Source organism: Typopeltis vanoorti, chromosome 1, assembly GCF_054136105.1.
Source record: "Typopeltis vanoorti isolate ZY-2024b chromosome 1, IOZ_Tvanoo_1.0, whole genome shotgun sequence".
Classification (NCBI taxonomy): Eukaryota; Metazoa; Arthropoda; class Arachnida; order Uropygi; family Thelyphonidae; genus Typopeltis; species Typopeltis vanoorti.
This window is the reverse complement of record NC_143549.1, coordinates 172,995,992-173,023,053: the sequence shown is the minus strand read 5'-3', so window position 1 is coordinate 173,023,053 and position 27,062 is coordinate 172,995,992. Positions and strand designations below refer to the sequence as shown.

The 27,062-nt window shown below is 38.3% G+C and overlaps 1 protein-coding gene across 1 annotated transcript in view; it reads right to left on the bottom strand.

Annotated features, from left to right (window-relative positions):
- The window catches only part of Dhc93AB (Dynein heavy chain at 93AB), a 1,274,973-nt gene that overhangs the window by 262,075 nt on the left and 985,836 nt on the right, over positions 1-27,062 (bottom strand). The window contains exons 46-47 of the mRNA XM_090403805.1: positions 8,452-8,631; positions 4,273-4,374 (exon numbers count right to left, since the gene is read on the bottom strand). Of these exons, the coding sequence (XP_090259931.1) occupies positions 4,273-4,374; positions 8,452-8,631 (282 nt within the window). The remainder of the gene's footprint in view (positions 1-4,272; positions 4,375-8,451; positions 8,632-27,062) is intronic.

Below are 27,062 nucleotides of genomic sequence, written 5' to 3'. Positions count from 1 at the left end.
GCCATTTCTACTTTCATTCGTTCTCTCAATTTCGTTTCTTTCCGCCTCACTTTCGTCCCTTTTAACATCCGTTACGGTTGCCAAATCGCTCTTTTTTTTTCCCTGATTTTTTAACATTTTTTCGCCTCTCTTTCTCACATCCTTCTCTTTCATGCGTGCACTCGTGACACACTCGGTACTAGCACTTTCTGTCATCAATTTTATATTTGCATTTGTCAGTTCCTCGTTCAGGTCACACTTCGCACACGCACCCCTCTTCCATCCGCAGTAAACATCCACAAATCATTTATGTAATCGAAGGAATACATATAACAGACCTCACACTTAATGAAACGACTGAAATCTAAATTAAAATCATGGAATGACAATGGCACCGCCATTTTTTTTTTTCTCTGCAGGTTACTAGGTCTAATAATAATGATTTCGTAATTTAGTTTAGGCAAGGAAAAAACCCCACACTAATAATATCAGTAGCATAAACATTTACTGCTCTTACTTAAACAATTACACATATATGCTTAACTATTCCTAGTAAAACTTATCTGAATCAGGAGCTCTTCAAATCTTGGCTAACTAGTGCCCTCTTCTTGTCATCACAATTTTGGCAAAGTCGTGTTGTCATCACAATTTTGGCTATGTGTCCCCGAAATTTCAGATCCTTATCCACTATAACCCCCAGATCTCTTATTTCCTCCACCTCCGACTATATATCCTCACCAAGCATAAATTCTCCATCCCATTTTTGTTTTCCAAATTTTAAAACCTTACATTTTGCAATATTGAACTGACATCCCCATTCCCGTGCCAAATCACTCAATTTATTCAAGTCTTCTTGTAAGGTATCTTTTCACAACATCTTCTCTACTCTTCAGTTCATCCCAACTTTGCATTATCTGCAAACAACTGAATATCTCCATCCAAATCTTCACTAATATCATTAATATACAAGTTAAACAGTAATGTCCCTAAAACAGACCCCTGAGGAACACAGCTAGTGACTTTCCTTTTCCTGGATATTGCTCCCCCATACACAACTTGTTGATACCTATCAGATGGCCAGTCTCCAATGCAATGCACCAATCTAATATCCATCCCCATCTGCTCTAGTTTGACTGTCAACCTATCATGAGGTACTCTATCAAAAGCCTTTGTGAAATCCAAGTATATTACTGTATACCCAAATATATTACTCTGTCCAAGGAAGCAGTCACTGTTGTAATAAGTAAGTAAATTACTAAAACATGACCTCCCTTTAGCAAATCCATGCTGTCCCTCAAAGATAATACATTGTTATCTACCCAACTCTGGATCCTAGTTCTCACAGCTTCTTCAACAACTTAACTACAACACCTGACACACAGATAGGCCTATAGTTTGATGCTTGAGTTCGATCACCTCCTTTATGAAGTGGCACAATCTTGCCCTCCTTCCACTCCTTAGGAACTTGACCCAGTGCAAGACTCATATTAAAATAAGATGTTATCTATGAACCCTTTCCAATATATCTTTGTCCTTTCAAAATCAAGTGAACAAATCTGTCCACAGTAACATGTGTATCCTGATCAAAGATTAATGGTAATGGGACCATAATCTCTTTAATTCTATATGTTAGTGTTTATCCTCTGTATCACTGTCATAATTTGCTGTGCTTTCCTCACAGTTTTGGCAATGAATCCTTGAAATTTTAGATTCTTATCTGCTCAGCCCCATTATATCCCTCATTTCCTTCATTCCTCCAAGATACCCCAACAATTTTATAATCTGCATTCCATCTTTGCTTCCTGAATTTTAAAACTTTACACTTTGCAAAACTGAACTAGTAACCATACACTCTGGTCAATTCTCTTTGGTCCATTCAAATTCTCTTGCAGTCACATCTCTTCTACTATTCACAGTTCTTCTCACTGTTATGCCATCTGCAAGCAACTGCATATTATCATTCTAAACCTTTCCCAAATATTATTAACATATAAGTTAAACAGTAATAGTCCCAAAACATGGGACTGTTTATGGTTAATACCTATCAGAAAGCTAATCTCCACTTCTGCACACTAATCTATCTATCTACTGTCCAACCCCTTCTATTTCGAGGTTGTCATGTGGTAATCTATCAAAGGCCTCTGCAAAATTTAAATATTACACTGTGTATGCATCTCCCATATTCAATGCATTTATCAATGTGTTATAATAGTTAAGAAGAGTGCTAAAACATGATTTTTCTTCCGAAAACGAATGGTACCCATCAAAGAGTACGATGCTGTTGTCAACCCAAATCTGAATCTTGCTCCTCACTAATCCACAAATTTAACCACAAATTCAGGTGCATAGATTGGCCTACAATTCAAAGTTTTAAACTTATTATTCCCTTGTGTAGTGGAACCATTTTGTCATCTTTCCACTCCTTTGGAATTTTGCCCTATGTAAAGCTCATGTTAAAAAGGTAAATCAAAGCTGGAGTTAACCCCCTGAAGCATTCCCTAAAAACATAGGGCAGCATATCCTCAATCTCTATAGTCTTATTAACATCAAGTTTCTTTAATTCCACGTATACCTCCTGCTCACTCACCATCAGTTCCTCCTCCTTCCTTATAAGTGTACTCAAGTTCTACATAATAGCATATTCACAAGGATGGAAGGTCTTTCACTTAATATCTCAACTGTAACCTCTGTAGTGTTTATCATCCTACCATTTTCACCAACAAGTATCATCCTTCCATAATTATTCTTTCTTCTACTAGCCATTTATTAAAATAATTCCCTGGGATTTTTTTATAATCACATTACAGTAATCTCTCAGTTATCTGACAACAGTGGGAAATTAATTTGGTGGTTGGATAATTGAAGAGTCAGTTAAATTAAAGTATAGTTATATACTGCTGTACCAAAAGCCAGTTGACTGCCCATGCCCATTCAAGGGCAGGTTTAAGAGAAGTGAAGTTATTTGAATGTTGGATAATTGAGCAATCTCTTAAAAGAGAGTAAATAATAAACAAAAAAGAGTGACTAGAATTTGCTGTTAGGTAGTGTATGTGTACAGCAACTAAAAGGAAGTGAAATAGTAAATGTGGAATGAGGCAGCACAAGAAATAATAATAACATAAGCTACATTTATGGAACTTCACATAGTTCTGCAAGAAGCATCAGAAATAATGATTTTAACAATGATTTTTTTTTATCAAAGAGTTTTTAACAATGATTGAATAAGTCCAACTGAACAACGATTGATTGATTGAATCAGAGGAGATGTATAGATCTTAAGAGGTGAAGCAGAATTTTCTGGAGGATGGGAAGGAGGAGAGAGAGAGAGAGAGGAGAAATACTGCTACTGACACCAAATTGTATTGTAAGTAGGGATTGGAGAGTGGCTCTGAACAATACCATCAAGTCTGTATGTGGTATACTGTCCCAGAAAAGGAAATCAGTTGCATGTCACATGGTTCTCTTCTTGGGACAGTATTCTTCAACTTATTTGTTAGCAATATTTCATGTGGATGGATAGGATATATTTAGTAATTTGCTGATAATGTAATGATAGGAGTAATGCTCATTTGAAGTCCCTTCAGAAAGATGTAAATAGATTTTTAGGTTGGATCAAAAAGTAATGTTGTGGTTTCAATGTTAAAAAGTGTGATGTGTTGTATTTTGGAATGCAAAGGCATATTGCTGTTTACTGTATTAGCAGAACTATGCCACAGGAAGAGGATGAGACTCAGGGGTTCTGAGGTAACAGATGAAAGGTGACATATGTTCAGAGACCACTGCAAGAGTTGCAAAGAGTGCATCACTAAGAATAAGGAGAGATCTGCTAAGTAGAAATAGATACAAAGGTGGTTTGTACTACTGTGAAAGGCTCGAGTAACTCAGACATGTCTAGTGTGAAGATAATTTGTTCACCTTTTCATCATGATGAAGATACTGCAAAGAATCTAGGAATAAAGGCAATATTGATTATTGTGAGAAGTTGAGGAAAAGTAAATTGTAGAGTTTGAGGTGTTGAAAAGAGATATATGTAGAGACATTTAACTTGTTGATGGGATTTTACAGGAAGAATATAGAAAGGACTGTACACAGAGTGAAGGATGAGTAGAGGCTATCCCTGGATATTGCAAGGGTGATTAAGAAATGGGTGTCTTATGAATAAACTTAAAGTTCAATATGACATAAATTGCTGATTAAGTAAAACCTCCTACAATGAATCTGTTGCCTCCATAGAGGTTTATTATTTAATAATAACTAAACTTAAGTTTCACAAGCATTACAAATGTTACTTACATCTGATTTATCTTTTATTCGACTTAGCTTATCCTTTGCGCTATCCAACTGGGAAGTAACAATGGATAAAGATTTTCTCTTAGGCTCAGTTTCTAAAAATACCTGGAAAAAAATAACAAATATTATTATTATTATTATTATTCAGGCCTCCATGGAATCAAAAGACTCATCGTGGGAGGTCCTTCCTAAGAACATAAAGTCTGTCAAGACTCATCGAGGGGAGGTCCTCCCTAAGAAACACAAAGCATATCATACCACTCCTTAAACTCATTGACCGTTCTCGCTTTCACCACTCTATCAGGCAATGCATTCCACAGTTCAACCATCCTCCATGCAAAGAAACCACTCCTCACCCTCTCGCTCTCTTGCTCACAGTTTCCTTTCGTAACTTCGAGGGATGGCCTCTTGTCATCACTCCTTCCTGCTGTTCAAACAAGTGAAAGAACTCCCCAGTGTCAACCCTGTAACCACCTCTCAACAGTTTAAAAGTCTCAATCATATCACCTCTCCTTCTTATATCCACCAAACTCTGTAGTGGACGTTATAAAATTATTAATGCAGTCTGTCAGTAAGACACAAGGATTTGGATAAGGGAAATGGTTATACCATGATATAACTAGACTTTGCAAAAGAATTTGACAAACTTAGCACTTGAAAATGGAGCATGCAGTTTGGGAAAAGTTCATGTATTGACTTGTTCACAATCAACCCTTTTTTTCAGCTTGTCTCTATTGTACTGGCAGCAGATCCACAATCTTGCCAACCAACGGGTAATGGATTCATATCTGACTGCTTTCCAAGCACTAGGAAATGGTTTGGAGATGGATGTGGAAAGTTTTTTTCACTTGGTTACAAAGTGAATTATACTTGCCAGGAAATTATATTCTTATTTAATTGTTTACCCAAGTGTAACAAACAAGTTTGCAAGTGAAATATCTTCATGACCAGGCTGTCTGTGCAGTTAGCCTAGTGGTTATGTACTTTGCAACCATATGACTGGAAAGGAGTGTCCCAGGTTCGATTCCCATCGAAGGCGTGATGAATTTGAGGATCTTCCTCAGCCATAGCCAAGTTAGCTGGTCTTGGGCGTGGGCAGTAGGGTTTTTTCCACCAGTTTATCTGGCATTTTTCATCCCGCAAGCAGGAAAACCGGGCCCCATGAACACACACGGATCTACAGCCATAAATACTTAACCTTAAATGAGAGGGCTCACCTCGCCCCAATAGGGAGATGGAGGAGAAAAACGGAGGAAACTCCATACAAATAAATAAATGACCAGGCTGGGTTCAGGTCAAAAAGAGGTGGTCAGGATCATATTTTTGCTTTAAGACAAATAGTTGAGAAATCTTGGGAATAAAACAAGGATTTTTATTTAAGATTTGTTGATCTGGAAAAGGAATATGACAAGGTTCTAAGAGGAAAGTTCTTCAAAATACTACAGTTATATGATGTAAATGGAACAGTAGATCAAGTAGTACATAGTCTCTATTTAAGCTGTAAGTCAGCAGTTAGAATTGAAGGAGGTACAGGAAGATGGTTTGATGTTAAATCAGGCATATGACAAGGGTGCACACGTCTTCCTTCAGGCAGTCTATCCTTCACAGTCTACCGAAAACCGACACACACTGGCCAATACATACATGCTAATTCATACCACCACCCATCACAAAAATATGGAGTCATTATCACCCTTAAAAACAGAGCCACAACTATTTGCTCTAAACAGCAAGCCCTGAAACAAGAACTAAAAATTTAGTGACACATTCATAAATAATGGCTATAACAAAAATACTGTTAGTAAAATACTCTATAAAACTACAACATAAACGAATCTAGATTACAGTAAAACCATAGCCATCCCATACATTAAAGGGTTATCAGAAAAAATCAACAGAATCCTACAACATTATAACCTCAATGCCACCTTTAAACCACCCACTAAACTTAAAACCATATTTAACTCCTCTAAGGATCCTCTCCTCCCATTAGCACATCCTGGAGTCTATTGCATCCGCTGCACCTGTAACTTACTGTACATTGGTGAAACAGGATGGACAATCTCTATACGCAAGAAAGAACACATTAGACAAATTAAATATAACCTTTATGGTGAAGCAGGCCTCTCAGACAATGCACTCAATACCTTACACCAAATCAACTGGAAAAGCACCTGCTCCTTACACTGCAGAAATTCCTTAAATTTCCTGCTACGAAAGGAAATTTAAGGAATCCTGCAAAATCCTGATAAACCACCCAAATATCAACAACAAAGATGGCATGAAAATTCCAAGGATCTGGATGGCACACATTCAGCCTACCTAATATGAAAGATCCAGCATAAGTCAGCTCTAGCCAATCCTTAAGTAGTATTGGAAACCATTCCATACCAACTGGCTGGAATGATGTCAATATATGTATATAGTAGACGACACTAACAATAGGACTCTAGCGATGATGAATAATTTTTTATTTTTATTTATTTAATTTTAATTTTTTTTTCCCCTCACCAAAGGTCAGGCCAACAATTGTTGTAATGGTTGGTCAGTGTCTTTAACAAACCAGTTTGATTGTAGTATAGCTTGTTTTCTGCATATAGTTGTATGCTCCAGAAGATGACCTTGACATAAAGGTCTAAACGTCGAATGTAGATTTTAGTTATATTAAACTAAAGTTTTTATTCAAACACGGTAGTTGTCTCCATAATTTTCAAAAATGCATAAAGTCCTATCTGGGTGGTGCGCCCTCTATGGGCATTTGCAGGTGGTCTGGGATCCTGATGTAAAGAGGGCCTCATTGAGGGAGGCCACATACTACATGCACCTGCAAATGCCCATAGAGGGCGCACCACCTAGATAGGACTTTAGTTTCACTTTGTATTATATTTGTGTGTGCATTGTTACAAAAAGTTTTTGTAATCCCCAAAGATGTCTCTGTGACAGAGACGAAATATTGGAAGTATTAAAATGAGTTTTAATCCTTTCTCAGTGCTGTTAATATTTCATTAAACCTCTAACATGAATAATAATAATTATTTTTATTAAGAGAGACCTTCAGGGAGTCAGGGCCTCATTGAGGGAGGCCACATACTACACGCACCAGCTATCACACTTATTCTTGAATTCTTTTGCACTGCTTGCATTCACAACATCCAATGAATGTTGTGAATCCAATTCCAATCATGCTATAAGAGAAAAATCTAACCCTCACCCCCTTCTTAGCAGCATTTATTCTCAGCTTCCAAGGATGCCCTCTTGTCCTTTCCCCACCCTCCATAAATTGAAAAATTCCATCAACTGAAACCCTGCATGACCCTTTCAGAAGTTTATGTCTCAATTATATGACTTCACTTTCTCCTGTTTGCTAGTGTCTGCAGTCCACAAATTCTCAATCTGTCTTCATAATCAGTATTCCACAATCCTGATATCATTTTTAACACTCTCCTTTGCACTCTCTCTCTCTCTCTCTCCAATATATCACAATCACCATGGAAATCAGGAGACCAGACCTGAATGTTGACGACTTGACAGATAACAGACTAATTTAGAGAAAAAATGTTGATTGGAAGTTAGTAATGGTATAACTTTTTCATATAGTACTATCACAATTATCCTGTGCATCCCTGAGGGTATATATCAGGAATTTGATGATGTGATAATATTTTCTCTGGACACCCTTCAGTTTCCTTTTCACAACAGGAGCTCATCAGCCAAAACTGCACACAACAATTCAGGTATGCTGTAATCAAGTCTTTCCTAGAAGTATAGTAACCCCCACTATTCAATGTTTCCTCATTGCAATGTGCCCTTAGAAGGGCACATTGCAAGACTTCTTGCACTGCATTCCTTAAACTGGGGGTGATTATAACCCCTAATCCTCAATTCTGTTCACCTCCCAAAGCGCAGTTCAACCATCATAATTTCAATGGATGATTTGAAAGCTTGTGCTAGAATTCATGTATAGCATAAATCTGAATGAGGACATACTTTAATAAATGCCAAGATTAAAGACAATATTTCATTTAGGGATATTTATTTAGTATGCCTGTTCTTTTGTTATCCTCTTCTATACTATTCTATATAGTGCTTTATATAAAGAAGAAAAACAATATTTTTATTTCAATTAGATAAGATATACTGAGATGTTTTCAATATATATAATGCTTTTAATATGGTTCTTACCTTGTGAAAGTTAACGATATTTGTAATCCATATACACAAATATGCTGCAGCTTGTGACTTCACACTGATGACCTTAGGATCAAAGTCTGGACTGTTCATGAATGGCTGCAGAGCAAGAATAGCAGTCTCAGAAATGTTCTCCTTACTAAAGTTTGCCAAAGATTCCAGGAATCCATCAAACTAAAAACAACAGAACCATTTAAACAGTCAATGTCTTCATCATGTAATTAAAAATTACATTTTTCAATAGTTCATGAGTATTATTCTAGTTTTAGTAAGAAAAACTATACAGACTACAAGACTCATTAAAACTTACTTTACACATATTAGAGGTGTCAGGAATAATAATAATAATATTAGCATCACCAATCACTAATCTTAAAATGTAAGAAACTTTATAGCATTCATCATTAATAATTTACAGATTATACTACTGTCTAAGAGAATAAAATTTATTAAAATAATAAGTAATTATAATCAAAGTTATTATTATTATTACCCAAGACCCCATGGAGTCAAAGACTCATCTAGGAAGTCCTTTTATCAAACACACAACTCATCATATCGTGCTTTAAACATACTCAAATTCTCTACAGACACCACATTCTCAGGCAAGGCATTCCAATCATTCACAACTCTGCATGAATAAAACCGCTTCTCGCTCCCTTACTCATACAGAGTTTCTAGGGATGACATCTGGTTCTCTCCTGATTTCCCATTATTTTCTGTAGAACCTCTTCAGCATTGATCCTATAACAATACCTTAATAACTTGTAGGTCTCTACCATATCTTCCCTCTTCCTCTTGTCCACCAGATTCTGCAAGTTGCATCTTCTCAATCTTTCCTCATACGCGACATTCCAGAGGTTAGAAACCAGCTTAGTCAGTCACCTCTTGACCCTTTCCAACATCTCTTCATCATTCTGAAAACCAGTTGACCAAATCTGGGCACAACAGTCCATGTGTGACCTAATCAAAGCCTTATGCAATGGAACAAGAATCTTCCCACTTCTACAAGTCAGTGTCCTCACATCATTCCCAGCCAGAAGCCTTTGTGTTGTCTTCACATCAGATCATTATCCACTATCACCCTCAGATCTCTTATTTCCTCCACGTCCGACAATATATCCTCACCAAGCATAAATTCTGCATCCCATTTTGTTTTCCAAATTTTAAAACCTTACAATTTGCAATATTAAACTCACATCCCCATTCCTGTGCCCAATCACTCAATTAATGCAAGTCTCTCTTGTAAGGCCACAACATGTTCTCAACTCTTCATGGTTCGTTCCAACTTTGCATCATCTGCAAACAACTGAATATCTCCATCCAAATCTTCACCAATATCATTAATATACAAGTTAAACAGCAATGGCCATAAAACAGTAACTTTTCTTTTCCTAGATATCGCTACCCCCATACACAACTTGTTGATACCTATCACACAGCCAGTCTCCAATCCAATGCGCCAATCTAATATCCAAACCCATCCACTCCAGTTTGACTATCAACTTATCATGCAGTAATCTATCAAAAGCCTTTGCAAAATCGAAGTATATTGCGGTGTATCTGCATAACACCAATATGACAAGAAATGGCAAGGTTGTACCAGAGAACTGTTAGGGTGTGAATAATAGTATTAATTCAGAGCATATTAATGGTTTTGCGGAGAATAAAAAAGATGAGATAGATGCAATGAGTGAGAGTGCGCTGTTGAGTCGTGCGATACAAAGGGCAAAAGCAGCTAGAGCGTATGAGCAAAAGTCGACAGAATCAACCAGCCAATAATAAAAAGTATGATAGGAAAAATAAGCGTATGAGTGTGAACATGAATAAAATGAAGGATAGAGTGCTGTATGGAGACTCGTTACTACAAGGTGTGTTAGTAGAGGATTTGACAAAATCGTACCAACCTGGTGCGACCATAAAGGATTTAACTGAGTCTATTAGAGAGCAAAAGGAAAGGGTGAAAGAAATAATTGTTGTGGCAGGTACGAAGAATGATTTGAAAGGAGATAAAATGGAAATGATAGAAGATCTGAATGAAGTGTTTGAGGTAGCAAAAGAAAAGAGTGAGAGAGTTAGAATGATTAGTTTTTTGCCACGGTATGACAGTAAAATGTTTAAAAGGAGGGCCATAATTGCAAATGACTTTATGTGTGGGTTATGTATGATGAGTGGTGTGGAATTTGTGGACGTGTGGAGTGAGTTTGATGGGCGAAAGGATCTATATAAGATGGATGGCTTGCATTTGAATGGATGCGGTGTAAGGAGATTTGAGAAAGTGTTGCTGAATGTAATGGATGTGCAAAATCAGGGAAACTAGATTTATTAAGGGGGGGAGAGTAGATATACAGTCCTTAGGGAGGCAGTTGAATGTATGAATGAGTATAATATGCCCGAGCGAATAAGGACAACAAATCAGAATGGGATAGTTAATATAAGGCATCAAAGTAGGGTTGGGGCTAATGGGGGTCTTAAATACATTAATGCTGAGTATTAGGAACAAGAAGGAAGAGTTTTTGGATGGTTGGCACTTCCAGACCACAGGTTATTGGTATTAGTGAATCATGGCTGACTGTAGATGATATAGCTAGTGGGATTGAATGTGATGGGTATAGTGCGTTCAGGAATGACAGGGAGAATAAAATAGGGGGAGGAGTATTGTTGATGATAGCTGATGAGCTGCCGCCAAGGAGAATATACGTTGAATTGTAGGATAGAGAAAAGAGCACATTTGAGGCTGTTTGGTGTGAGATAGAATCTAGCAGAACAAAATATACAATTGGGTGCTGCTATAGACCAGGTGATGGAAAAGATGGTGGTGACAGCATGCACAAGCAAATAGAAGAAATGAGTGGAAGGAAGATAATTATTATGGGAGATTTCAACTATAGTCGCATTGATTGGAGTGAGGAGAGAACACACGGGAAGAAGGAATTGGATTTTATGCGGTTATTAAGGGATAACTACCTGCGACAGCATGTAATGGAAAATACTAGGGGTCAGAGAGTGCTTGACCTAGTAATTACATCTGAGGATTTGGCTGTAGCAAATATGACCACATTGCCACCAATCGGTGAGAGTGATCATAGGGTCTTGACTTGGGAGGTGGCTAAAGGTGTAGAATTTTCAATTAAGACAGGGTACATGTGGAATTATAGGGCTGGAAAGTATGATAAGCTTAGGAGTTTGATTGGTTCAGTGCCATGGCATGTACAACTGCAAGGACTAGAAGTTGATAGTGCATGGGAGGCAGTTAAGTGTTTGCATGAAGCAATGGCTGACTGTATACCTAGAGTCCGAATAATAATCAAGTAGGGGTTAAATGGATGAATAACACCATTAAGCTTGAGCTGCAAAAAAAGAAACAAGCATGGAGGGAATTTAAGGAGAAAGGTGACCCGCAGGCACATGAACGGTATAAAGCGCAGGCCAGAAGGGTAACGAGTGTGGTAAGAAAAGCAAAAAAGGATTTGCCATGCAGGCTAAAGAGAATCCTAAACAGCTTTTTCGATATGTTGCAAGTAAAAGGGAAAATGTATATGGCAGAATGATTTTAAAGAATGCTGATGGTAGGGAGGTAACTGAATCAGTTGATATAGTCGAGTTACTGAGTGAGCACTTTGCAAGAATATATCATCCAGGTGGTGACATTGCAGAAACGAATGAACCAGTAGATTATACGGGAATTGTGGAGAACAAAGTGGAGGTGAGTAGTCTATTGCATAACCTCAATGTCAATACATCTGTGGGAGGATTGTATGGTATACCAGCTCATGTCGTACGAGAAGCAGCTAAAGAATTGTCAGTACCCTTGACCATTTTGTTTAATTTGAGTCTCGGGTCTGGGTTAGTCCCGAGCGGGTGGAAGGAGGGGGAAAATAGTTCCACTGCACAAAGGTGGTTCCAAGACTGCTGTTGTAAATTACCGACCGATTAGCATATCAGGAATCATTGTCAAGGTCTTAGAGAAATTAGTCAAGAAAAGAATATAGGATTGGATAGATGAAAATGGGATATTGTATGGGGGACAACATGGTTTTGTGAAGGGTAGATCATGCCTCAGTAACTTGCTCACGTTTTATAACACAGTTACGGCTGAACTGGATAGGGGGTAGTGGGTTTACAGTGATACTACTGGACCTTGCCAAGGCCTTTGATAGGATACCACATGGAACCCTAATCAGTAAACTGGAGCAGATGGGGATGGATATAGGGTTGGTGAGATGGATAGGAGGGTGGTTGATGGAGAGATACCAGAGAGTGGTTTATTCAGGAGTGGAGTCTAAAAGACGGCTTGGGACTAGTGGTGTGCTGCAGGGCTCTGTTCTTGGACCACTGCTTTTTAATTTGTTCATCAATGATATAGGTAAGGATCTGAGAGGAGGACTTCACTTGTTTGCTGATGATGCAAAGTTGGGGAGAGCAATTGTGAGTGCACGGGATGTCAAAATTTTACAGGATGATTTGGATAGTTTGGATGACTGGGGTAGCGAAAATGGATGTCAATTTAATGTGGCAAAGTGTAAGGTTATGCACTTTGGCATGAAAAGAATAGCAGTAGTGTATATCACATTGGTGGAATCATACTCCTGGAGATTGATGAGGCCAGGGATTTGAGAGTGTTGGTGGATAGGGAATTGAAGTTTAGGTGGCACATTGTAAAAGTGGCTAAATCAGCTCATCAAATCACTTGGCTTCTGAAAAATACTTTAACATACAGAGACAAACAAGTTGTTGTTCCTCTGTATCGAGCCTTGATAAGACCCCATCTGGACTACTGTGCCATTATGGGCACCAGGGTTTCTTCGTGATGGGGAGGAAGTGGAGAGGATCCAGAGACGAGTGACCAAGATGATAGCAGGTCTATGGAATGAACCTTATGAGAATAGGTTGAAGATTTGTGGGTTACAGAAATTGGACGATAGGCGGAAGAGGGGTGATGTGATCGAGACATTCAAATTACTGAAGGGTTTCTATAAGATTAATCTAGAAGATATTTTGGAAAATAGGACTGGTGGTGGGAGGACTAGGGGCCATGCATGGAAGCTGGTCAAGAATGTGGTTGACAAGGGTGTTAGAGGTAGGTTTTTTACTTGGAGAGTGGTGAATGAGTGGAATAAGCTGCCAGAGTCTGTTGTGGGTGCTACGACTGTGAATGAGTTTAAGGCAAGGTATGATAGATACTGTGTGAATGTCGAATAGTTGTTCTTTCTATGATGTTAGGGTCTCCCTCGATGAGTCTGTCGACTCCTTGGAGTTGCCCGGAATAATAATAATAATAATAATAATACTTCTTCTCTCTCCATGGAAGCAGTCACCTTATTGTAATAAGTAAGTAGATTACTAAAAAAATAACCTCCATTTAGTAAATCCATGCTGTCCATGAAAGATAATACCATTGTTGTCAATCTAATTCTGAATCCTAGTTGTCACAAACATCTCCAACAACTTATCTATAACAACTGACACACAGATAGGGCTATAATTTGATGCTTGAGTTATATCCCCTCCTTTATGAAGTGGCACAATCTTGCCCTCCTTCCACTCCTTAGGAAAACTTGACCCAGTGCAAGACTTGTATTAAAAAAATATGTCACGGCTGGCGTCATCTCCCTGGCACATTCCTTTAGAATACGTGGTGATATATTATCAAGTCCCACAGCCTTATTTACATCTAGTTTGCTGAACTTCCCATACATGTCTTGCTCACTTACAGTCAGTCTCTCTTTCCCATCATCAACTGCTTTCAATCTCTCCATGAAGTCACACTCACAAGATTGAAAGACCTTTATGAACTGCTCATTAAGTATCTCCACCACACCTTCTGCAACAGCTGTCTTTATACCATTTTCTCCAATCAATGTCATCCTTCCATAATCATTCTTTCTTTTGCTGGCTACATATCGAAAGAACTGCTTAGGATTCTTTTTGGCTTCATTAGCTAACTGCTGTTCATACCTCTCTTTAGCTACCCTCACCAACCAAGTCACTCACCTTGCCTTTGTAGTTCTCATGGAATTGGTTATTTCAACTTCTCTTATGCTGCCTCCATAATGCCCTTTTTCTCTGTACTGCACGCTTAATCTCTTTATTCATCCATTTCAGACCTACCTTATTTAACCTTCTCACCCTTGGAATACATTTAGACAATCTACTAGATAGTTTCTGAAAATCCCCCAAGCTGCATTGATCTCTTTTCCAGCTAACTCCTCATTCCATGTTCCACCTGCAAGCTGTCTCCTGAGCTCTTCATAATCATCCCCCCCCTTATAGTTTCACATATATCCTTTTCTTACAGAGGTCCTAACACTGCTGGCAACCACCCAGGTAATCACCTCATGGTCACTCTCACCATTTGGTTGATGAAAGTTTCATGCTGAGATTTTTTGCAATATATTATTATTATTATTATTATTACAATCTCATGGAGTTGGCAGACTCATCTTGGGAGGTTCATTCAACTGCTGACAACATATTTATCATATCGAATTTTAAAATTCTTAATACTCCTTGCATTAACAACACATTCTGGTAATGTATTCCATTCATTGATAAATCTCCATGTAAAAAATCTACTCCTCACACCACTCTTCACCACACTTTTACATAACTTCAATGGATGACCTCTGATTTTACCCCTCTCGCTTTCTTCTCTTTTTTTTTATAATCTCATCTGGATTAATTTGATAAAATACTCTTACTAACTTACATATCTCTATCTAATCACCTCTTTTCCTCCTATCCACCAAACTCTACAATCCACATTTTTTAACCTCTCTCTCTCTCTCTCTCTCTCCATAGCTAGTAATCCAAAGTCTGGATACTGTCTTAGTCACTCACCTCTGGACCCTCTTCAATATCTCCACATCACATTGAAAACCAGGTGACCAGATATGAGCACAACAGTCCAAGTGTGGTCTGACCAGTGCTTTATATAGTGGCACAACCATTTCCTTATCCCTACAAGTTAGAGTACTTCTGATCATGACAGTTTTACGATATGCAGCCTTTGCAACATTAGCAATATGCACTCTAAACTTCAGTCTACTGCAACCATCACTCTCAAATCTCTAATCTCATCCACTTCCTGCAGTACAATATACCATCGATATAGTACACAGCCTTATATTTCTGCACTTCAAAATGCAATACGTTTCATTATTGATATTAAAACTACATCCCACTCCTTTGTCCAAGTAAAAAGTCTATTCAGTTCTTCCTTAAGGTAATTAACATCACCAGTAACATTTGTAATTCTTCCCAACTTTGGATCATCAGCAAACAACTGAAGATCCCCAGTCAGTCCACATGATATATCATTTACAAACATGTTAAGCAGCAAGGGCCCAAGAACATGCTCTGGAGCACACCACTGGTTACCTTTATTTTTTGAGACACTGCTCCATCATTCATGACCTGAATGATGGAGCAGTGTGCCAATCTCCAATCCATCTAACCAATATACTATCTATTCTCATCCTCTGCTGCTTGTACACCAACACCAACTTATCATGTGGTAATCTATCAAATGCTTATGCAAAGCCAAGAATATCACTGTATATGATTCTCCCTTATCTAACACACTTTTTACCACATGATGTATCCATATTATAAAATGTAAGTAAATTGCTAAAACAGGACCCACCCTTAAGAAATCCATTTTGACCATTGTGAAGAATGCTATGTCCATCAATCCAATCCTGTATCCTATTTTTAACCAATCTCTCCAAGCCCTTGTCCACAATTGCAGTTATACAGATTGGTATATAACTGGAGACTTCTGTCCTAGAACCATGCTTATGGAGTGGTACTATTTTTGTGTCTTCTTTCCATTCCTTAGGAACACTACCATTTAATTAAATAGAAATATATATTGATCTTTAATTGACCATGATTTATAAACATCTAATACCAATAAGTTTCGACGATGGAGCAGTCCAGGTTCTTCACAGCTTATAACAGTAATAGAAAAAACTCAAAGTAGCTAGCACAGAGAAAATGGAGTAACACTATCATATAAATTAAACATTACAACGGAACGAGTAACATTACACGCATGGAGCGTGTTGTGTTAGTCACTGTTATAAGAACATCTTCTGTAGTTTTGAGCAAAATTAAATTCTGGCAGACTAAGTGATCTTATTAAGGTTTTCCATATGTCAGCTATTATTATTCCCTGGTTTCTGTTAAGATTTTCTCCAGAACGGAGGACTACAACGGCTTCTTTGAAATTTCTACAACGGAAATCTTCTTCTAGGTAAGGCATGGAGCTGCTATCCCAATCAATTGTATGGTTAGTAATCGTGAAATGATGGGCTATACTTGAGTTGTCTCTTCTGTTGTTATTAACATCTCCTATATGTTATTTTTTTTGGATTTCGAGGTTTCTCAACATCTGTCCTATATATGACCACAAGCACATGTGATGCTGTACACTCCAGCGTGTTTGAAAAAAGGATTAATGTCTTTTGGCGATCTTAAAATGTGACAGACAGTCTTGACTGGTTTGAATGCAACTCTGATGTTGAAAGGTTTAAAAAGTTTCATGATCTTCTCGGACACTGTACCTGCATAAGGAATAACTAAGAATGAACTGTATTGAGTGATAGTAGGTTGTTGTTGTTGTTTGGGGATTTCTATGAAGAATCTTGTTGATTAGATTCTTTGGATAGCTATTTTTTATTAATATCTCTGATATATGAGTAATTTCATCATAGAGTTCTTTTTCTAATTAGTAAAAAAACTCAAATCAAAAAATTCAACACACTATATGAAAAGTATTACAACTCCGGACCGAGCCAGCCTCCCTGATGAAAAAGTGATTTTTAACTTTTTGGATCATATATTAACACAACCAGAAACTGAAATACTTAAGAAAGGATTCAATTTCACCATTGCCCCAGATCATAGTCCTAAGGTTGACATCATCAGTAACATAGAGAAAGCACTCTCATCCTTTCCAGAAACAATGGCAAATTATCTGAGATTAAAAAGTGCTATTAACCTTTCAATTTCAAAGCCACCTAACCTAAACATAACATCTCAAGAAAAAAGAGCTCTCTCAAACTTGAAAAAGGAAAAACAAATAACTATCTTAAAAGCAGACAAAGTTAATGCCACAGTCATTTAAACACTAAGGACTGCATAATAATGATAACCAAAATTGCAGAATTACTATCAGACCCATCAACGTATCACATATTAGAGTCGGACCCAACATGAAAAAACTGCAAGGACACTAACAACTTATTACGGAGCATGACTAGTTGGTCCACAAACTTGCAACGGAATCTGAAGTCACTACACCCATTGACACTACGATTGTGTGGAGCCCAGAAAGTCCACAAAAAAAAAAGTGGGGTTCCACTGTACTTGATCATTGATGGAAGAAATGTTCACATATTTATTATTCAAACACCTCTCCAGCTTCCTAAAAGGACATATCAGAAAATCGGACACTTACATTAAGAATTCAAAGCACTTTATTGAAAAACATCTCGATCTTAAAGACAGACATTCTCGCTAGCTTGGACATGGTATCTTCATTTACCAACATCCCAGTAGAAGTTATCAGTATCCTATACAATCTCTTCCCTGAAGATACGGCTCACCTTTTTCATCACTGCCTTAAATCTAATTATTTCAAATGCAATGAAACGATATATATGAGCAACTAAATGGCTTAACTATGGGCAGTCCCCTTTCAGTGCCCTGAAAATCTGTTCATGAAAAAGCTAGAAATAGACACTCTCTCAAAATCAGACCCAAAACCTTTAGTGTGGTGGAAATATGTAGACGATGTGGTCGTAATTTGGAGGGACACAAAAACAGCTCTTTTGGACTTTTTAACCAAAATTAATTCTTTTCATCAAAAAATACAATTCACTTTGGAACTGGAAAAGATAATCAACTACCATTTTTGGACACCCTAATCAAGAAACTAGCAGATGGACATATCAAACTAACAGTTTACTACAAACCAACACATACTGGACCTTAGGAATAACTGCATAAGGAATAACCTTAGTTATTCCTTATGCAGTTATTTCGGACACTGTACCTGCATAAGGAATAACCTTAGTTATTCCTTATGCAGGTACAGTGTCCGAAAATCTCGCAAAACGTTTTAAACCTTTCGACATCAGAGTTGCATTCAAACCGGTTAAGACTGTCCGTCACGTTTTAAGATTGCCAAAGACATTAATCCTTTTTTCAAACACGCTGGAGTATACAACATCCCATGTGCTTGTGGTCTAAACTATATAGGAGAGATGTCGAGAAGCCTCGAAATCTGAAAAAATAACAAATGGGAGATGTTAATAACAACAGAACAGACAACTCAGGTCTAGCCCATCATTTTGCGATTACTAACCATACCATTGATTGGGATAGCAGCTCCATGCCTTACCTAGAAGAAGATTTCCATTGTAGAAATTTCAAAGAAGCCGTTGTAGTCCTCCGTTCTGGAGAATATCTTAACAGAAACCAGAGAATGATAATAGCTGACATATGGAAAACTTTAATAAGATCACTTAGTCTGTCAGAATTTAATTCTGCTCAAAACTACAGAACATATTCTCATTTATTTATGCTTATGGCTACAAGAAAACTGGTAAGTAAAAAGTACAATCACAATTTCCAGAAACAAATGATGAAAATCTTAACATATAAAAGTTCATTACATAAAAGGCACAACCTGATTTCTAAGTTTTTACTTTTTTTTAAAAAAAAAAATATAAAGGAAAAGTAACTTGTCATAATTAAGCCAGGGACAATTATCGTACTGCTACACCAAGTATGACAAGGCTGCATGCTCTCACAACACTTCACAACATAAAAGTAGCTGTATCCGAGGTTTAAGTAGAGATCAGTTGTGTCTTGTGTGAGAAAACTTGATCCATTAGAGGAGGCCCATTTCACACTGTATCATCATCTTCTAACATGAGGAGGAGTTCTGCTGATACTATGACGAGGACTATGAGAGTAACTACGAGAATAACGTCTTCATGGTGAGACGGGACCATGATCTTCTGTTTCCTCCATAACCACTGCCACCATCATATCAACTACAGGTCCAGGCTGGAAAGCCAATTCAAGGCCTCATCTGTCACCTTGTGGGTGTCTTGTAGACCACCACCGTGAAATTGGCACCTCAGGCAGTCATACACAATATGAGTAATCGTCTGAGCCACGGGAGAACAATCACAATAAGGGTGATCTGACAGCCCCCATTTATGTAGAAAATAGCCACATCTGCCCTGACTAGTTCTGATCTTGTTTATGGATGACCAAATCTTCCTAGGAAGATCAAAACCAGGCTGCGGAGCACAGGGATCTTCTACCAGGAAGCCGTTTGTTGGGAGATTGTTGGACCAGTATTCTCTCCATATGTCAGATGTAACATGCTCTCATATTACTAACACAACACGCTCCATGCGTGAAATGGAACACGTTCTGTTTTAATGTTTAATTTATACGATAACGTCACTCCATTTTCTCTGTACTAGCCACTTTTTTTCTCTTACCGTTATAAGCCCTGAAGAAGCCATATAGCCCCATCGGTGAAACTTGTCGGTATTACATGTTTATAAATCATGGTCAATTAAATATTAATATACCGGGTGATTATAAAATAAATTCAAGTGTTCAGAGGGGAAATTTTGGCGCTGCCAAATTAATTTTAGTAGGTGTGACTAATGAATGACTAAATGGCAAATGGGAGACAGCACACATCAATTTCATGACGTTTATTGTTAATTACAAATGAGGTTCAATATGACCACCATTCTGATGTTCCAGGAACTGCAAACGGTGCATGATATTTTCCACAGTGGCTCGCAACATATTGAAATTGATTTGTCTCACATGTAACGTTATTCGATCTTTCAAAGTTCGAATATCGGGTACATGTCCTTGATACACAATGCTTTTAAGAAATCCCCACAGCCAAAAGTCACAAAGATTGAGATCAGGCAATCTCGGTGGCCATGGCGTAGGAAATGCATGACTAATGATCCTTCTGTCAGAGAAATGTTGTCGCAAAACAAGCTGTACCTGAAGTCCGATGTGGGGTGGTGCACCATCCTGCCTGAAGATGGTCGAATCGAGACATCCTGTTTGTTGCAGTTGTGGAACCACAAAGTTCTGTAGCATATTGGCATACCTGTTAGCATTGACGGAACAGGTTACTGGTCCATTTTGGCAATTTTCCTTGTAAAAGTATGAACTGATGATAAAAGATGCCATAAATCTGCACCACACTGTGACTTTAGGCGAGTGGATAGGCATCTGCAGACACATGTGTGGATTAGTTGCAGCCCAAATGCGACAGTTGCATGTGTTAATAAACGGCGTTCAAATAAAAGTGCGCTTCGTCATCACTCCATAAAATCTGTCACAGCCATGCATCATCCACTTCCATGCGCACTAAGAATCTCAAAAATAAGTCAATTTGTGTGGTTGCATCAACAGGGCGCAATTCTTGAACATGACTGATTTTATAGGGGTAAAACTTCAACATCTGATGTAGGATTTTCCACACCGTTGTGTATGTGATATCTGTTTGCCAGGATATTGCTCATGCACTGCTGGTACCCCACACATTCATCATCTCTTGTTCCACAATAGCAGTTGCAACTTGTTCAACTTGTTGGTGATTGATTGGTTTGTGTCCCCTGCCTACCTGCACTGCTAGAGTTCCAGTAGTTTCAAATCGCCTGATCAGTTTTCGTAAGTTTGTTACACTAATCGGTCCTTTTCGTAAATTTTTCATACGCCGAAAATCACGAAGACAAGCACTGGCATTATTGTTCCGCTGATAATAGAATTTGACTAACAAAGCAAGCTCACGTAAGGTAAGAGGCATCGAAAAGCAGTTCGTCTACAAATGATAAGAAATCTCACAGGCTTTCCTTTTATTGCAAGATCGCTCACAAGAAACGCGATACTGCAAATTAATGTATACGGAGCCAAAATTTTCCCTGTTGGTGACTTTTGGTACTACTTTTTTTCGTTAAATCGAATCCCCATGTTCCACTGTGTACGCCTACCGAATATTGGTGTGTTTCGTCCAATACATTACTCGCTAAAGGGCTCTGAACACTTGAAGTTATTTTATAATCATCTGGTATATTTGTGCCTAATTATATGTTTGAATGACATCATCAGAACATGACAATGAACACCACCATTCATTAAATAACCAGGTCGAGGATTATTTATTGTGAACCTGTGTCTTAAAGAATGTGCACTACAGAGCTAACTGTGGTGCACATTCTTTAAAACACAGTTTAGAACACAGTGTAGTTTTTTTTTTTTTTTTAACCACTAGAAGATCAGGCTAAGTAAAAGATCAGTTAACAGCATAGATTCAATTTACTTTGTAGAGTGCAAGAGCATGTAGCTTGTTTTCATATACACATGTATTTTACTGATGATGACCGCAGTACAGGGGTCGAAATGTCAATTGTTATTTTATTAATAATAAGTAAAATAATGATTTCAACACGTGTGTTTTGTGTCCCTAATTTCGTAAATATGAATGCTGATCACTGTGTAACCTTAAAAGAAAGAAATCTCATTAACAATTACATCTTATGAAGTTATCACCAAATCCAAAACATTAAACCCTTTAGTTGCTTCAATCGCATGCTGCTTAAGATATTTATCTCTCAGAAATTCCACAAACTCACTCTGCTTGTTCCCATACAATATCTCCTCCTTCCATTCTCTATTCCTGTAATTAGTCTTTGATCAGATCATCCTCCCTCTTTTTACACCTCCAACTAATTTGCCTAAATTTTTCACAATCAGTATTCTCTGCATTCCCTGGCTTATAACAGTATTCTATCAGATATATTAACCTGTTTATTTCAATTTCACACCATACAGATTCAAAATCTGTGCATGCACTGTCAACTTCCACATTTTGCAGAGACAGTTCCTCTTCAATCATTAACAGCACCCCCCCCCCCCTCTTCCCCCTCCTCTTTTCACATTTCTATCCTTCCAGAAAATTATATATCCTTTTTGGGTCTGGATGTCAGATTGGTCAACTGGATTCGGAATTGGCTGTCCGATAGGTATCAGAGAGTTGTGTATGGTGGGGCAGTTTCAAGGAGGCAGAAGGTTACAAGTGGGGTCCCACAGGATCTATATTGTTGAACACATTATATCAATGACATTGTCAGTGGATTGCAAGGGGATATTCAGTTGTTTGCAGATGATGAGAAGCTGGGAAGGATTATTAGTAATAGTACAGATGTGGTAGCCCTGCAAGAGGATTTGAATAAGCTACATCGATGGGCAAATGAATGGGGATTTCAGTTTAATGCAGCAAAATGTAAGGTCTTGAGGTTTGGGAAACATCAATGGGATACTGCATACTCTATGGGAGGAGTTATACTGGAGGAAGTAGGGGAGACAAGAGACCTGGGGGTTGATGATTGATAGAAACCTGAAATTTAGGGGACATATTGCAAAGGTGGGGAAAGTAACACAGAGGATTGCTTCAATTATGAGAAGGACACTGACCTGCAAAGGGTTATTATTCTGTTGTATAAGTCTCTGATCAGACCACACTTAGACTATTGTTCTCAGATTTGGTCCCCAGGATTTGAAGGGAATAAATTAACTGTGGAAAGGATACAAAGACGGATGACAAAGATGGTTTCAGGACTGTACTATGTTACTTATGAGGACTGGCTAAGGGAATGCAATAATTCCAGAGTTTGGTGGATAGAAGAAGGAGAGGTGATATGATTGAGACTTTTAAACTGTTAAGAGGTGGTTACAGGGAAGTTCTTTCGCTTGGCTGAACAGCAGGAAGGAGTGGTGACAAGAGGCCATCCCTGGAAGTTACGAAAGGAAACTGTGAGCAAGAGGGTGAGGAATGGTTTCTTTGCATGGAGGGTGGTTGAACCATGGAATGCATTGCCTGATGGAGTGGTGAGAACGAGAACTGTCAATGAGTTTAAGGAGTGGTATGATAGACTTTGTATTTCTTAGCGGGGGGACCTCCCCTCGATGAGTCTTGATAGACTTTGTGTTTCTTAGGAAGGACATCAACAATGAGGCTTTTGACTCCATGGAGGCCTGAATAATAATAATAATTTTATTTCTATTCCTGACATCACATCCTCTTCAGACAACCAATTGCCACTTATTTCAATTATCTTTGGGCATACTGACTCAATCAATACAACAAACTCAGGTCTCTCATTTTGAATGCTCCTTAGATTGGTGTACAAACATATCCCAATGTATTTGAGGCCATTCTATCAGCACCAACATTTTCTATTCTAGCCACTATACCAAACCTCTCTCTTCATTCTGACCACTCCTGTTTCCCTGATCCTGACTCTATATTCTCATCTCATCTTTACCCTTATTTACATCATCGTATTCTGCTGCAACCACATCTTCATTGTCATAGCCATTCTTCCTGGTGTACAATCCTGCTTCAGAAGTATACTCTGATCATTTCAAAATGATTTTCAGAGTGTATGGTGTGACGTAGAGGTAGGCAAGACAGGATATTTAGTGGGGTGTTGCTACAGACCCAGGAGCACAGAGGATGGGGACCAGGAGATGTTTAGACAGCTAAGTTTGGCAAGTGCAAGAAGAATGATTGTTATGGGAGATTTTAACTACAGTAGTATAAATTGGAGAGAGAGGAAGATGCATGTAGCAATAGTGGAATGGAATTTCTAGAATTCTTGAGGGACAGATGTTTTAAGCAACATGTAACAGAGGGAACAAGAGGTTCGAGAGTTTTAGATTTGGTTATAGCATCAGAAGAGTTGATAATAACTGAGATGACATCTTTCCCACCAGTTGGAGAGAGTGACCATATGGTTTTGACTTGGAAAATGAATAGACATGCAGGAGTATCAAAGAGACAGGAACTTATGTGGAATTATAATGCAAGTGATTATAATAGTCTTAGACGTCAACTTCGGGAAGTTTCATGGAGGGAGGAATTGGAAGGCCAGGATATCATTAGTGTGTGGGAAATTGTGAAAGAATATTTGTTAGCAGCAATGGTAAGTTGTATACCACGAGTGAAGAAGAGGACACAATTTGGAGTAAAGTGGATGACAAACAACATTAAATAGGAATTGCATGCGAAAAAGAGGCTATGGAAGAGATATAAGGAGACAGGTGAAGAGAAGATGCATCAAGAATATAAGACACATGCTAGAAGAGTAACTAGTGTGTAGGGAAAGCGAAACTGGAATATGAGAGGAGATTGGCCCTAAGATCCAAAGAAAATCCTAGGGAATTTTTTAGCTATGTGGCCAGAAGGAGAAATGACTGTGGAAGAATGATATTGTGGGATAAAAATGGGAATAGAGTGACTGATGCAGAGCACATAGTGAAATTGTTCAATGAACACTTTATTGGAGTATTTCATCCTAGAGGAGTCAGTTTTAATGCTAGAGGGATAGGGCAGGTTCGAGGTTTAGAGGTACAGGAGGAGAGTGTGTTTCAGATACTGAGTACTCTGGATGTCAGTAAAGCTTTTGGACTGGATGGTATTTCACCACAAGTTTTGGGAGAATGTGCTAGGGAACTGACAGTCCCTTTAACCTGGCTTTTCAATGAAAGTCTAGCTTCGGCAAAGGTGCCCAGGGAATGAAAGGAAGGTAAGATGGTGCCACTGCATAAGGGTGGTAACAGACTGTAAGTGTCTAATTATAGGCCAGTTAGTATGTCATCAGTAGTTGTTAAGATCTTGGAGAAATTAGTGAGGGACCGTATACAGCACTGGGCAGATGAGGGTAATGTTATCAGTGAGAGTCAACATGGATTTGTGAAGGGGGTGCTCTAGTTTTAGCAATATGCTTAACTTTTATAATAAAATTACAAGAACATTAGATGAGGTAAAGGCATATACTGCAATTTTCTTAGACTTAGCAAAGGCATTTGACAGGGTGCCACATGATAAGCTGATATTTAAGTTGCAGCACATGGGTCTGAATGTCAGATTGGTCAACTGGATTCAGAACTGGCTGTCTGATAGGTATCAGAGAGTTGTGTATGGTGGTGCAGTTTCAAGGAGGCAGAGGGTTTCAAGTGGGGTCCCACAGGCTCAGTACTAGGACCTGTATTGTTTAACCTTTATATCAATGACATTGCCAGTGGATTGCAAGGGGATATTTGGTTGTTTGTGGATGATGCGAAGCTGGGAAGGATTATTAGTAATAGTGCAGATGTGGTAGCCCTGCAAGAGGATTTGAATAAGCTAGATAGATGGGCAAATGAATGGGGATTTCAGTTTAATGCAGCAAAATGTAAGGTCTTGAGGTTTGGGAAACATCGAGGGGATGCTGCATACTCTATAGGAGGAGTTATACCGGAGGAAGTAGGGGAGACTAGAGATCTGGGGTTGATGATTGATAGAAACCTGAAGTTTAGGGGACATATTGCAAAGGTGGTGAAGGTAACACAGAGGATTGCTGCAATTATGAGAAGGACACTGACCTGCAGAGATAAGAGGGTTATCATTCCGTTGTATAAGTCTCTGATCAGACCACATTTGGACTATTGTTCTCAGATTTGGTCCCCAGGATTTGAAGGGAATAAATTAACTGTGGAAAGGATACAAAGATGGTTTCAGGACTGTACAAGGATAGTTATGAGGATCGGCTGAGGGAATGTTTGACTGCAGAGTTTGATGGATAGAAGAAGGAGAGGTGATATGATTGAGACTTTTAAACTGTTGAGAGGTGGTTACAGGGTTGACACTGGGGAGTTCTTTCGCTTGGTTGAACAGCAGGAAGGAGTGATCACAAGAGGCCATCCCTGGAAGTTATGAAAGGAAACTGTGAGCAAGAGGGTGAATAGTGGTTTCTTTGCGTGGAGGGTGGTTGAACCGTGGATTGCATTGCCTGATGGAGTGGTGAAAGCGAGAACGGTCAATGAGTTTAAGGAGTGGTATGATAGACTTTGTGTTTCTTAGGGGGAGACCTTCCCTTGATGAGTCTTGACAGACTTTATGTTCTTAGGAAGGACCTCCCACGATGAGTCTTTGGACTCCATGGAGGCCTGAATAATAATAATAATAATAATAATAATAATAATAATAATTTACTGCATTAACTTCTTGACTCTGTGCCTTCTCAGAAAACAACAGCCTTTCAAAATACCCAATTTCAAACCCATTCAAATGAAATTCATCAACTTTAAACTATTTTCCCCCCCCCCTCTTGCCTCACACAACTCAGCCATCTTACTATTCATTATCTCTGCTCTCTTTCTCAATTCACTGTTGTCATATCTGGGCAACATGCCTACAACTTTCCCAACAACACTGTTCTTCTTATTATGACCGTTTTTCTTGACCACTTGTATTAATAAATTAAAGACTTAATTCGGTATGTTAGTAATTAAAGACTTAATTTGGTATGTCAAGTAAATCATTGCTAAATATCCGAAATGTTTCATTGACTAATATCTGTCAGTATTTTCAGGGATACACTGGTAAGCAATGGAAAGTAACAAAAATTAGGAAACTAAGTGACAATTCTAAAAATTATATAAAGTTATCACTGTGCATTATACAATCCGAGTGTCGCAAGTACAACGTTTTATTTGTTGAGATA